This window comes from Prinia subflava, chromosome Z (genome assembly GCF_021018805.1).
Source record: "Prinia subflava isolate CZ2003 ecotype Zambia chromosome Z, Cam_Psub_1.2, whole genome shotgun sequence".
Lineage (NCBI taxonomy): Eukaryota > Metazoa > Chordata > Aves > Passeriformes > Cisticolidae > Prinia > Prinia subflava.
In genome coordinates, this window is record NC_086283.1 from 46,586,805 (window position 1) to 46,600,822 (window position 14,018).

General features: G+C 38.4%; 1 protein-coding gene across 1 annotated transcript in view; it reads left to right on the forward strand.

Moving 5' to 3' along the window:
- Nucleotides 1-14,018, forward strand: part of FOCAD (focadhesin) — a 96,487-nt gene that overhangs the window by 50,214 nt on the left and 32,255 nt on the right. The window contains exons 17-22 of the mRNA XM_063421601.1: nt 857-991; nt 1,363-1,413; nt 3,724-3,807; nt 5,214-5,346; nt 8,045-8,233; nt 8,467-8,588. Coding sequence (XP_063277671.1) covers nt 857-991; nt 1,363-1,413; nt 3,724-3,807; nt 5,214-5,346; nt 8,045-8,233; nt 8,467-8,588 — 714 coding nt within the window. The remainder of the gene's footprint in view (nt 1-856; nt 992-1,362; nt 1,414-3,723; nt 3,808-5,213; nt 5,347-8,044; nt 8,234-8,466; nt 8,589-14,018) is intronic.

Genomic DNA, 14,018 nt, shown 5'->3' on the forward strand with positions numbered 1-14,018 from the left:
TGAAAAAAATCTCACAAGGAGAAAGAAGTTTTAGTACCAGTATTACTGCCTAGTCAATGTTCCTGAGAAACTTGACTACTACTTTTTATGACTTCTGTATAATTCTTCAGCTAGAACTGTACCACTGACAGAGCATCTTACAGACTTTTTCAGTAGCTGGAAATGCAAAATGTTGTACTGACTGCTTTTGAGCTGTCATGCAGATATTTGAAGGTGAAAAGAAGCTGGATGAAAAGTGTGTTGTTTCCAGGAAGGAAATTATGTATCCTGGAAGACCAATTATGTATCCTGTTGTGCTCTAGTTACAGTGTAAATGTGTTCAGTATTAGGTGTTAGTGTTTAGTATTTATTGTAGTTTGACAATTTCCAACAGTTTCTGGATTCCTGAACTTTCATGTTTTGCATTTGCTCTGCAAATTTTTTTGGCTTTTCTTGTTTTTTAAAGGTTAAAGGCATTTTGTTTTGGAGGGCTCCCAGCAAAAATAGATTCCTCAGTGGCTTCCTCTCCTTTCATCCTATTAAATTCCCACAGACAGCTTGCTTTTTAGCTAATTTGACCAAGTTAAGTAGAGCACTAATGTGGTATGAAGATACATGTACAGCTCTGTGTATTGCTAACAGTGTGTTATTTTTTCCTACTGTAGTAGGTAGTTCCTTTCCCTGGTGAAGTACTGTGCCATATTACTGTGTTATGTCAGTTGATTTACAAGTGATTTTTAACAGGCTTGCTTTTTTATGAACTGTTTATTAATTCCTATTCTCAAGAAGGAAGAGCAGGGACAAGCACTGGAAAGAAATGTTGTTTAAGTGAAGTTGGAATAGCTGTTAGCAATGATGCCTACCACTTTGTTTGTAGGTTGTTTGCATCCGTTCTACATGGAATGCTCTGTCACCAAAGCTGAGTTGTGATACGAGACCACTCATATTAAAAGCACTGAATGAACTGTTTTCCCTGGTTCCCTCATTAACAGTGAATACAAATGAATTTGAGGTATGTACTTATGGACTAAGATGAGTCTTTTTTAGTATACCTGTGTATATAACTTTTACAGAAGCCTGCTTGATGCTGATAAAATTGCACCCAATGCCTGCCTAGTTTAGATTTGTCAAATGCATGTTTCATACAGTTTTACAGTTTCCACTTGCATTAGTGAGGCTTGGGAGATAGATGGGAAATTCCAGTGTTAATCCATGGTTTCCCTCTCACATGTGAATATGGCTGGAGTTCAAAGCTGCACTCCTTCCACTTTCCTAGTTCAGTGTATGTTAATGTGGCAGTAAGTTGTTTCAGGTATCTGCCTCTATCTCCACTGCTTATTTGGTCAAAGAAAACATAAATGCATATTTCCTTTGCTTTTCTAGAAATTCAAAGCTCAAGTTATCAGCTTCCTTTGGAACAATACACAGAATGAGGTATGTGATATAATTGAAAACCTTAATTTCTGATGTCAGCAAAAGGATATTAAGTTTTGTACTTTTCTGTCAAGACCATGTCAATCTCATGTTTTAATACGGTTTTGTTCCTGTTGTTTAACATTGTTTCTGAAGCAATGTACTACACGTAAAAGGTGGTAACTGAAAGTTCTAACTTCTGCCATCTCCAAGGAGAATTACAAACATACTAGTGAGGACACTAGTATGTCCTCACCTTGAGTCCTGGGAGCAGTTTTGGGCACCACAGTATGAGAAAGGCATTAAACTATTAGAGAGCATCCAAAAAACAGCCACAAAAATGGCAAAGGGCCTTGAGGGGAAGCCATGTGCAGAGTGGCTGAGGTCACTTGATCTGTTCAGCCTGGAGAAGACTGAGGACAGAGCTCATTGCAGTCAAAACTTCCTCTCAAGGGGAAGAGGAGGGCTAGGCACTGATCTCTTCTCTGTGGTGGACCTGAGGGAATGGTCTGAAGCTGTGCCACGGAAGGTTTAGGATGGATATTAGCAAGAGGTTCTTCCCCTAAATGGTGATTGGGCACTGGAACAGCTCCCCACAGCACTAAGTGGGGAGTGGTCACAGCACTAAGCCTCAGGTCTCAGGCACCATGTGTGACTCTTGGGGATGGTGCTGTGCAGGGCCAAGAGTTGGACCCAATGATCCTTGTGGCTGCCTTCCAACCCAGCATATTCTGTGATTCTATGAAACTAGGTTGACTTCCTCTGCAAAATTTCAGCCTTAACATGGTGAAGCATTCTTGACAAAGACGCTACTCTGACAGTTAACTCAGTTCATTTGTGGAGTATTGTAATGCAGTGGGAATGTTGGACTATCATCACCATGGGACTGGTGGAAGTAGTGTATTTTAGTTTAAGACTGAGACTTCTATCAGCCAATTTCAGTGATTTTTTTCAGCCCCATGGTAAATCCCAGATGACAACTAAACTACCACTCAGCCACTTGTTCACTCTTTTTCCTTGTGCTGGGATGGGGAGGAGAACTAGAAAAACGTAAACCCCATGGATTGAAACAAAAACAGGTTAATAAGTGAAATAAAGTAACTGTAATAATAATAACAACAACAAAAATAGCAGTAACAATAATAATAGTAAAGGAAGGGGATATGACAAAAAGACAGAGGGGAATAAAACTCAATTACAAACAAGTGTTGCACAATACAAGTGCTCACCACCCACTCTGAGGGATGCCCAGTCCATCCCTGAGCAGTAATGGGTACCCTCAGGCCAACTTCCATGAGTTTATATACTAGGCATAAAGTTCTGTGATCTGGAATATCCCTTGGGTCAGTTCAGGTCATCTATCTTGGCCATGCTCCGAGCATCTTGTGCACCTGCACACTGGCACAGGAAGCTGAAAAGTCTTTGGAGTAAACACTTCTCAGCAACAGCTAAAACATCAGTATGTTATCAACATTATTCTCACAGCTTGGATATTCCTACCTGCAGCAGAATGTTCAGAATGCTTGTTATCAGGCCTAGATAATTGGTCTTGCTACTTTGCATTGTGTATATAAAAAGTAAGCAATTGAGAGTGTGTCTCAGGAAAATATGGTTGAACACTTTTTCAGCATTTAGTGGTTACTTGATAAGCTCTTTGTATGTGTGACACTGAGCCAGGGTCCACTGGCCAGCTCTGCCCCCTAGCACTGGTATCAGGGGCCCATTGCTTCCAAGCAGACAATGGAAGCAGAGGCTTGTGGATGAGCTGTGGTGTTCCTCTGAGTCACGGTGCAGGCTGGGGACAAGAATGAGAGGGAGGCTCTCTGACTTGTATCGTCCAAGGTATATTATTCACTTGAAGGGACAAGACAAAAGAGACAGTGTGAACCACATGGGATTATATAGGGGGGAAGATCAGGGGGTGGAAACTTGGGCACAACCAATCCAAGAGAGGGATGGGAGGAGATCAACTCAAACTGACATGTTTTTGGGAGCAATGGGAAAATAGGGGGAGGAGGAAAGGACACTGGGCACCAATGGAGCGTGGAGGAGCAGGGGAATACCCCGGAGGGGTTTAGGCAGGGGCTGGGTCTCAGGAAGAACTGCCAGGGAACAATCCAGAAAAAGTGGCAGGGTAGGACTTGAAGGACAACTCAAGGGAGGGTACAACTTAGGGACAAACCATCAGCTTAACAACAATGGGGGGTTACAGAAAGCACCAACACAAGTTAATAACTTTAAAGCACGCTGCTACATATGTGGAGTTTCCAGTAGGTAGCAATACCATATGCTGTGTTTGTGATTTTCTTTTTCTTTCTGTTAATTTTCCAGGATGCCCTTGTAGCCATTTCAGCCTATAAATCGCTCTCATCATTTAACTCTGAAGAACATACAATTCTTCATCTTCCTGCACAGGTAGCCATGTTATATGTTTGGTAGTAGGCACATCTGATACTTCCATCTAATATGGAATGGATGACATATTTCCTGTTGAAAGGGAAACCAGTCCTTGTGCCTTCTCTGTGAGAAATTCAGGAGAGCCTCCTGAAGGAATGCAAGCTCCTGCTGGTAGCCTGAAATGGATGATGTCATGTGTGATTAGCATAGCTGACTCTTGTGAGCAGGGAAGGGCACAAATGAAACTTAGGGCTAAGCAGTCAGAAGGTCGTTTTTCTTATTTTGTTATTAAATTAGCAACTTTTTTAGGGGTAGCTGATTTGCATTTTATGCTCTTCTCTTAGTGCTTGCACTTAAGTCGTGACACTAAGCAGCTCTTGTGATTGCTGTTTCTTTCAATGCAGTCACTCAGTCAATCATTTTGTTCCAAAGAGAGTCAAACCAGTTTGAAAAGTTGGTGCAATTTTTGGAATTAAGCTGAAAAGTTTTCGTTGTGAACTTTTACAGCATAACACTTTACTTTTTGTCAGTAAAGGCAATCAGAAAGGAGTTGAGGTACTTACTAAAAGGCTTGTTAAGTATGCAGAGGGCTGTTAAATTCTGAAACTTCTGATTAGGTGACTCAGTATTCTAACAAAAAGGCAGTTCTCAGTAGTGCACTGGTACTTTATGGAATAGTGGCTTTATAGTAAATGTTTTATTTACTGCTTTATTGTATGATAGGCTCCATTTGTGTGTTGTAACTGGCTGTTATGAGGAGGCTGGAATATGCAACTTTAAAAGTAAAAAACATACTTTATATAAATCAGTGAGAAGAGTTCAGCATAAAGCTTACAAATGAAAAGTGTGTTTTACATAGAAGATCACAGGATAGAATGAGGGAAATATATGAACTGTGCTGGAAGACTGAATCTTCCACAGTAGTACGTAGTTCTGTAATACTAGTTAAGTTACTTTACAGTTGTATTATTGGTACAGTACTTAAAGTGAGTAAATATGTTTTAATTGAAAGCAATGTAAATATGTTGCAGTTTTTCAAATTCCAAAAACTAATATGTAAATGTAATGTCCAGCGAAAATATTTTATTTATATTAAAGTGCCAATATAAAACATTATTAAACTGAAGAAGAATCACGGTGAAAGTAAAGTTTTATGAATATTAGTTCAGCTGTAATGTCTAGACTGTCTTTTGTTATTACAGATATGTATTTTCACACCCTGTGATTTTTACCAGCCAGTGTTGCCTTTCAGTCAGGTAGAAAAAAGGCTTTTATTCATTATGCTTCAAATTTATGAAATGGAGTGAAAATAATGGAATGGGGAACTTTTCATATTTAGTTAGTATTTTTCACACTTGGAATCATGAATAGTAGTGAGGAGTTGGGATTTTTGTGCTGACATTTAATTTTTTTGAATCTTCCAGGCACGACCAGAAGTTGACTCACTGGAAGAGATAGACATGAATGAAGATGAAGAGGATCAGGAGGCAAACCTATCCATTCCGGGTTCTTCATATATCAAGCTATTGTCTCTAACACCAGCTGCTGTTTTAGGAGGTATAGTATATCCAGTGTTTGAGGTCATTTTGCACATATGGAATCACTGTGACTGTACAGACCTGTGGCTCTTCTAGAATGGAGTGTCACGTTGAAGTGGAGCCTTCCGTTTTTTTGTTAACAAATGATGAGAAAAAATGTAAAGTCAAAAATAAAACGCACAACCCACTTCTAGGAAGATGGTGTGACAGAGATCCTCATAGTGGGGAAAATGTTTATAATTAAAAATTCTTTACTTCTCCTAAAGGGAAAGTCAGTTCCTTATTATTTACTTGGAATACTTACTGTTTCATCACAGTGTGACTTCAGTAGGGTGGACTGAAGATGTTTCTAAAGGGAACTTTGTATTTTACGCCAGGACAGATTGAAGTACAATAAATGTTATATTTATTGTTTTGTAAACAGAGTATTAATGGTATGAAAACAATGCTCTACACAAAGTCTGCTTAATTGATTAAGATATCAGCGCCATGCTTAATGCATAATTGTTGTGATGCATATTGATACTGAAGTATACTTCAACAGGTGGTCTCTGGTTGATACACTTGTTCTGAAACCTGTGCAGTTGAATTACGTTCAGTGTTTGAGATTTTTGCCATTCACTTGATTACTTTCAGAAATGTTCATTATCTTATACTTACAAGATTTGAGATATTGTGCCAGGACATAGACATTATTATTTCATTCTTCATAGAATACATGGCATCTTCATATGTGATTGCAGACTGTAAACATTACCATGAGATAATAGGTGGTATTTTGTAGTATTTGCCCCCAGAGGGGGTTTCTAAAAGAATCCATTCATCAAACTCTGCATGCAGTGGCATCTTGAGTATGTGCAGCCTAACTTAGAGAATCCTAGCTACTAAATCCTGGAAGCTCTGTGAGGCAGAATGACATAACCTAGTTCAATGAAAAAGCATGATGTATCTTGACAGAAAACTCAATCTGTGTAATTAATGCTGACACAGCCAACTCCCTAGGAAGATGGGAAACCAAAATGGAATTTAAAGTGAACTGACTTGCTTCAGAGATGCAGCAACCACAGGCTGGTATCAAAATAGATGAATCCAAACATTCAGTGAGCAGTTTCTCCCTCAGAGGTGTCTTCTAACATTGGTAGTTAACACAGAGTCCAGAACACTTGAGCAAAGTCTTTAGTGACTGGCTGGAGTGGTTGAGACTGAATTACTTCACCAAAAGAGCATGAATCTGGATTAATAAGGCAATGTCCAAGACAGGCTGAAAGTCACAGTGTCCCTGTTCCATGGGAGCTGAATCTGTATCATCTTATTTGCTGGAATTCTAGTGGTACATGTTACTGAGATTAATAACATGTAACTACTTACAAGAAGCATTGAAAAGTAGAGCTTTAGGTAGTATTTTATCTCAAGCTCCTTTTTGAGTTTTCATAAAACATGAGTTTTCATATTGTATCTATGTGTTAAATTCCTAAGATATCAGAAGGGGTATGACAGCCTTATTTTTTTCATTTTGATAATTTTTCATTCTGGGTGCCTGAGACTATTCTCAAACCCAGTAATCAGAGAATTGAAAATAATTCATAAAAATAACTATAAGCTTGATATTGTTGTTGTTGCTGCTAGTAATAGTGTTAGTATCCTTACTGGAAAGAAGATGATGATAATGATAATACCGGTGGTAACAAAAACAACAATAATAAAAATATTGTTCATGTGATGCTAGTTATCTTTGTTTAGCCTCAGATTGATTTCAGTCATTGAAATACTGTATTTCTAGTATTTGCTGCACATCTAGTTGTTTCACTGAATTTATGCAGATTTTGTGGTTTGAGTTATATTTGTCAGTATAGAGCCTTGGCTTGGCCCCTGTGTAAAGAGTTGCTTCTGAAAGGCTTGCATTTATGTTTTTTGGCATAACTGGAGAATGCAATAATGTCACAGCAGTGATAAGGGATCCCTATCAATGTGAATGGTTTTCAGCAGAGAAATAGCTCCCTCTTTCAGCAAATTTCTTCCCTATTGTTGTAGCTATCCTAAACAAAAAATGTTTTATAAAAAGTCTAGACCAGGTAGGTGGATAGTGTTTTCATGTCAACAAATACCTACTCCTCCAACAAAACACAAGTGTTGAGGGTTTAAGACAAAGACTTAAATATCACTGGAGAGAAAATTGCTGACTGCATTCTGTGGGTTTTATTTGAAGGATGTTGACATTACAGGCGGAGGAAAAACATCCCAAGATGCAGGTGCCCCTCCTGACATGTTGCAAAAATGTGATTTAGATTCTGCTATGTGTCCTTCCATCAACTATGTGCTGGCCTTACTGTTACTTTTGTAGCAATCAAAGAAGGCAATCAGCAGCTCATGGAATAGCTAAGGCTGTATTGCTTTCCAACCTCAAATATACCTATGTCAGTTTTGAATAAAGTAGCTTTGTGCTGGAACTTCCTCACATTTCTTGTTTTTAGCAAGTTCCTGTGATTTTCAGCTATGCTGTTTTGAACTTCATAGACACTACAGCTCAAGGAAAAAAATCTCCAGATGTAGATGTCCCTCCCTCCCATGCTACAGCATCAGATTTAGACTGCTGCTCTACTATGAAGTGGAAAGAAGTAATGGTGTCATTCTGGGCTTTCTAGGGTTAGTTTTGTGTCTCAGTCATCAGCCTCTCATATTACCTTTCCTCTCACTTCATTGCATTGCACGTCATCAAGCTTTTGAGGAGTTTGCAACATCACTTGTGAAGCGGGAGATGACCAACATGCCCCGTGCTGTGTATCATTCTGCCTTAAGAGGAGGGACCACACGCTCAGACCAGGGGAAGACAGTGGCAGGTGTTCCGAATTTCTTGCTGAAAATGTATGAGAGGAACAAGCAACCAGGCATGATGCCAGGCCTTGCAGGTGAGCTGTCACTTTCTTGAAGTAGACAAATATGCGTGTTTTGACCCAAAGACTTCTATGAATCTCAAGGTGAATCAACATAAGAAACTTTGTTTTATGCCCCTTAAATAATATGCTTGGATGTTCTTTTGAATTGTTTGCCTTAAGTTAACCTTCCTTTGCTTTGGGTTCTCCCGTGACTCTTTATGAGTGTTGGCATTGACCTTTCTGTTCCCCTTCCCTCCTTCTTTCAGCTGGCATGTTGCTGTGTTTTGACCTCCCCGTCCACATGGGCAAGGATGGCAAGCCTATTAATCGATTTCTGGTCAGCAGGGGCCGCAGTTTCCAGCAAATGTTGGTCGCCCTCATTCACGAGGTAAGTTGTTGCTGGCTCTTCACTTTTCAGAACTATTGTGCCTCTGTCCCTGCTTTACTGTCTTTCTGTTTATGTTCATTGGGTGTTGGTATCATCTAATGATGGCATGTATGGATGTATCATAATTAACTGAAATTGTTGTGAGGGACAGATAGAATCATAGAATCATCAATTCCGATCATCATTCTACCACCATGGTCACCCACCCTCACTAACTTGAACTTAACATGTAAATACTTTTTTTTAAAGTATTCACTGCTGAAATGCCTCTTCTAAAAATCAGAACAAAGAGGTGACCTTTGCCTTTTTTGCCTTGAAGACTGCTATAGGTATATACGTGGTACCTGTTACATGTAACCAGCTGTGAGTGAATAGCAGGCCTATGATGGGACTCTGTGGGGAAACAATATCTACACCTTGCTAAGAATTGGCTTTTTTTTTCTCTCTCTTAAAACATTTCAGCTCCCTGACCTATTAGGCTTGTGCCACCAAAACCATGCAGTTGTCTTTGGTGTGGTTTTAGAAAAATGGCATGAAATAAGTCATCACTTAATCATTATGGAAAATAAAGTAATGAAGTCTGTCAGAGCATTTTGAATTATGATATTTTTAAACATCAAAGTTGATCTTTTGAAAATTTTGAACAACAGTAAAAAAAATAAACTTTTCAACTGGATCCAGGGAAATAAGTGTTTCTTTTCCAACTTTATGTCAATGGGAGCAGCTTTTAACACAAGTGAAAGTGTATTAAACTCTTTAAAAGTTCATAAAATAATTCTGTTAATACAGTCATCTTGTATTTTTGTAGGAGCTACTTATATGTACCTAAGGGAGTGATCTGGGTTCTGATTTTGTTTTGTGACTGTCACACCCAGATGTGAGGCATGTCTGCTGTGAAGTTCTTCTGTGATGCTACTAAAATCACTGATATCAAACACTCAGTTGTGAAATAAGTATAGCTCAAGGTTTGAGTGGGAATGTCATGTGTGCTGAGTTTGGAGAGTTTTGTGTGTACAGACTGAAAGTCTGACACGAGAACACAGATGTGTGCCATGGATAATGTGTGGGGACTGTGTTCTGATCCTGTGCACCCACATGGCTCCCTTTGGACTTTGCTCTCAGGTCCTGCTTCAGCATGTTCACACTGTGTTCGTACTGGTTAACTCCCTCCATCTTTCTGGGGCAGGCAAACCAGTTCCCTCTCTAACAAACCTGTCTGCAGTGTAGTTTGCCTGAAGTTTCCAAATGATGTAAATGTGTGCCATGGTGAAGTTGGCTGCTTCTAGCTAGTACTGTCTTCTGGCTCTGTACCATCTCTCAAACACTTTTGTGTGCTACCATACACACACAAGTTCTGCTTTCCACGTAACATAATAATTTCAGTCCTTCAGGACTAAAAAGGCACAAAAATAATAATCATGTCTTATGGCCACTGATACACCACATGGATCGCGTTGGAAGTTAGGCCAGGAGTACAAGGACAAAAGCCACTTTGCACTAGTTGGACTGGAGTACAGCAATCCATCCCTGGCTCTGTATCATGAAGTTAGTGTGAGTGGGATCATGAAGTGCTTCAGATGTCAAGTTCTTCTCTCAAACTAGAAGAATTTTAAAAACCCACCCTTGAACGCTGATCTCAAGATACCTAACCATGTGAGCAAACATAATAGATGTTTTCCATCTTGACACCTTTGCTGCCAAAGAATGAAAGCAGAAACTGGAGATAATACCCCTCATTAGCACAGGAGTGTAAATTAATAAATGTTTTCTAACTGTTTGGAAGCTCCAGTGGAGAGGACAAGGGAAAGTCCACAGAGATATTTCATATGTCAGAGGAACAGATTCAGATTAATGAGTAAGGAATGAAGCATGAGCTTCCATACTCTCCAGAAAAAAAAGCTCCGCACTGTATATAATTGCTTCATTCAGAGAGACTTGAGTTCTGTGACAAAGGTTCTGAAGAAAAACAGCTTTAATTACATTATCATAGAGTGCATATATGAAAGTTTTATATCAGTCACATTATAGAGGGATGAAGATCTGTTCTGAACTTTATTTTAAACACTTGCCTTTTGCCCTAAAGCATCAAATAAAATCCTGGTAAAAAAAATACTTGTGTGTGCTAGCAGTGATTATAAAATCCAGCAGCATATCCAAAATTGACCTTTCTTTTGTGAGCAAGCTGCCTTTGTAGAAACACAATCTTAAAATGGTTTGCTGGACAAAACATGGCAGTTTTGTTGTGGTGAATGTGGTGAACTGGATCAAGTTAGTGAATACAGAGAATGACTTGAGGTAGAAATATTTTACCAAGTCTCTCGGTACTTTGCCAAGTTAATTGATTCAAGGTGTAGTAAAACTAAAAATAAATCCAAATATGTTTATATTTTAAACCTAAAAAAAATACCTTCAGACAATGTTAATTCCACCCTTTCAGTGAAAATCTACAGTAGCTATAAAATTTTGGTAAAAAGTCAGTATTTCTGTTTTCAGTTTACATTGCTTTAAGAGTCAGAGTTTTTTCTTGTGTTTTTCCCTTTAAACATAGAGATAGGGTGGTCAGAAAAGAATTGTTCAGGCCTTTAGCTAGATGAGAAGCAAGTCTCTGGGCTCATCAAACTAAATTTCTTGCTTTAATGTTTGCTCAGTCCTCAGTGTTCTTCTGGGGAACAGAGTTTAACAGTAAAGACAGGGAACCTATGCTATAAAACTGCCAAATGGGTCAAACAAAATTTGTTTAGTAGGACCTAGGCCTCTCTTATTCTTGCAGTCCTACAAGAATTAATGTGTTTTTGCAAAGTCATCATTTTACAGTTCAACACATCACACTAAGCATATGTAGGGGTTTCAATTACCAGAATGACACATTTTTGCCACTGTTTTGACTCATTATTTTGGGAGAGAGAAGAAGTTGTAGGGTTAATCCTTATAGTGACATTTTAAATAAGGAGTGTTCTGTTAATAAGAAATCATAGAGTTTTCTTTGAGGCATTGAGGTCTGTGTAAAGCTCTGAATAAAGTCTGAGGTCAATGTAAACATCAAGAAAATACAATTAATTGGAGATAGCAGGCATCTATTTATTTTACCTGGAAAAATCTCCAATAGTTAGCATTTTCTTAGGACTAAGAAGTCACCACCATACTGGGATAATAACATTTTTGTGTCTTCAGTATTTTGATCTATGCTCACAGCTATAAAATATGAACTTACAGGTAGTGTATCTTTCTGTGCATGCATAGTTGCCAGTATTGCACTTAGATTTTGGCAGCTGGGGCAAGGTGAGGGGCTTGAAAATACCTGTTTTGTTTTTATGAGACTATTTATGTGTAAAACTGTGATGCTTGGTATTCTGTTACCAAAAAAAAAAGAGTTCTATGATGTTTGTATGCAGAGGAAAGATTTTCTTGTTGTATGTTGAAAAGTGTTTGAAACATACAAATAACAAATACTTGGGTTTAGCTGCCATTCAAATCAAACAGTAACAGCAGCAAAAAGATAATTTACTATTCAACCTTAAAAGGACATACTTATTTTATCACCTAGGTGCTATTCTAGCAGAGGAATTGAATACCTGTCAGCAGGATCAGATTAAGATGCAGAAGGGTTTTTTGGATGTTACTTGAACGGGTATTTCACAGGAAGAAGAAAATAGGTTCAATAAACTGTGGTATGTTTCAAATGGTGGTTGTATTGCTCTTTAGTGGTCACTGGTGAGTTGAAAGAGGAAGGTCATCATTCCCCTAGAAATGAGAATGTGCTGTTGATCATTAAACAGAGCTTGTCAGCCTCTCTCTGAGGGGACATGTAAGTTACTGTAGTCACAGTGGTCAGAAGTATAGACCATGGGTTTTCTTTTTTCCTATGGCTGCCTGGAGCACACTGTACAAGAAGTCTCCAAATACTGCCTGTGACTGTTTCAGGTTTTGCAAGTAATGCATCATAGAAATTCATAGGAATAAATTCTTAGCAGATTCACTTAACCTGTTGTAAAAAAGATTGAGGATGAATAGTCACATATGTTCACATCATGTACCATATATTTTGATGGTTCTGTTCATGTGTGTTTTGGGTTAGAATTACTAGGGTTTCAGCTAGCTAACCATCTTTTTGTTCTTTAGTGGAGGTGAAGAGGACAGTTCATCCTGCATGCAAAAAGTGCAGAGGCAGATTGCTTTTGGCAGACCAGTGTGGTAGATGGTGGCTTTGGTACTCTGAACTGGTGCAATTTATAGGTGTTTTTTTTAAATGGAGAATGGTCTTGCTTTTGCATGTTTCTCAGTATCCAAGTGCTTTCAATGTGTTGGAAATAGCACAAGTTACTTTTTCCTATTTATGAGTCATATTTGCAGGCACAATTGCAAAGTCAAGTTTCAGAGTGAGTTATTCAGTATTAAATACTTCTCTACAAGTAATAACCATGTTTGGCACTCTGTATACTTGTGGAAGAACTATTCCCTGAATACTTTTTAGTATGTTCAATTAGATGTGCTGCAATGACATGCATCTTTGAAAAGTAAAGTGAAAAGCTCCTTCTGTGCTTTTCTTTCCTGGTTTGGTTTTGATGTAATCAAGATACTCAAGAGTTTATTCAAACCTTGTATGTGAAGTACCTTAAAATGATAATTGGATTTTCTGGAGGAGAATTCATTGTAGTGTATTCTTCTGTGCCTAGATGCATGTAATTCCAAATATGAATTAGTGTGTGCTGGTTTCTACTATTGAATTTACTGAGTGTATTTTGTTCAGTGATAAAACAGTATTCAGAAATTACATTTCTGAGAGATTTTTGTTTTTCTTTTATTCAGCCTACTGTGCTTTAGAGAAAGACAATTATTTTCTCACAACGAAATGTTAGGGTGTGGATTTGGAAGTATATGTATGCTAGTATGTTAAAAAGAGCCTCTAAGCAAAATTTAAAATCCAAAGAGAGGATGTTTCACTATTTCCTTGATACAGATACATAATGCTAGCCTTATTTATTACATCACTGAGATGGCACTTTATATGTCCCATATGCAAGTAGGGCATTTAAAATACCTGCCTAAACATTTCACTTACATAAAGGTGTTACTCCAAACACATAGAGAAATAGTATCTCCTGTGGTTTGCCAGCATTACCTGTATTGCATTTTGACAAACATGATCTATGATTTTGTGTCTTTTCAGGCAGAAATGTCCTTCTTAAGCATCAGTTGACAGGCTCAGGTTACTAGCTCCAAGCTCATGCCATTTCTTACTGCCTCAGATATCCGGTTGCAGCTCTTACTTAAAAATTGCTTGGCTGCTTGGTCTGGCCAAGCAATGTTCTTAGGAAAAACACCTCATCCTTGTGGCACTCATCCTTGTTCTCGGTTCCTTTGAATCTCATTCTCTGCACCTCCTCACCCAGCCAATATTTTCTTATTTCATGTGAATTGTGCACTTAAATA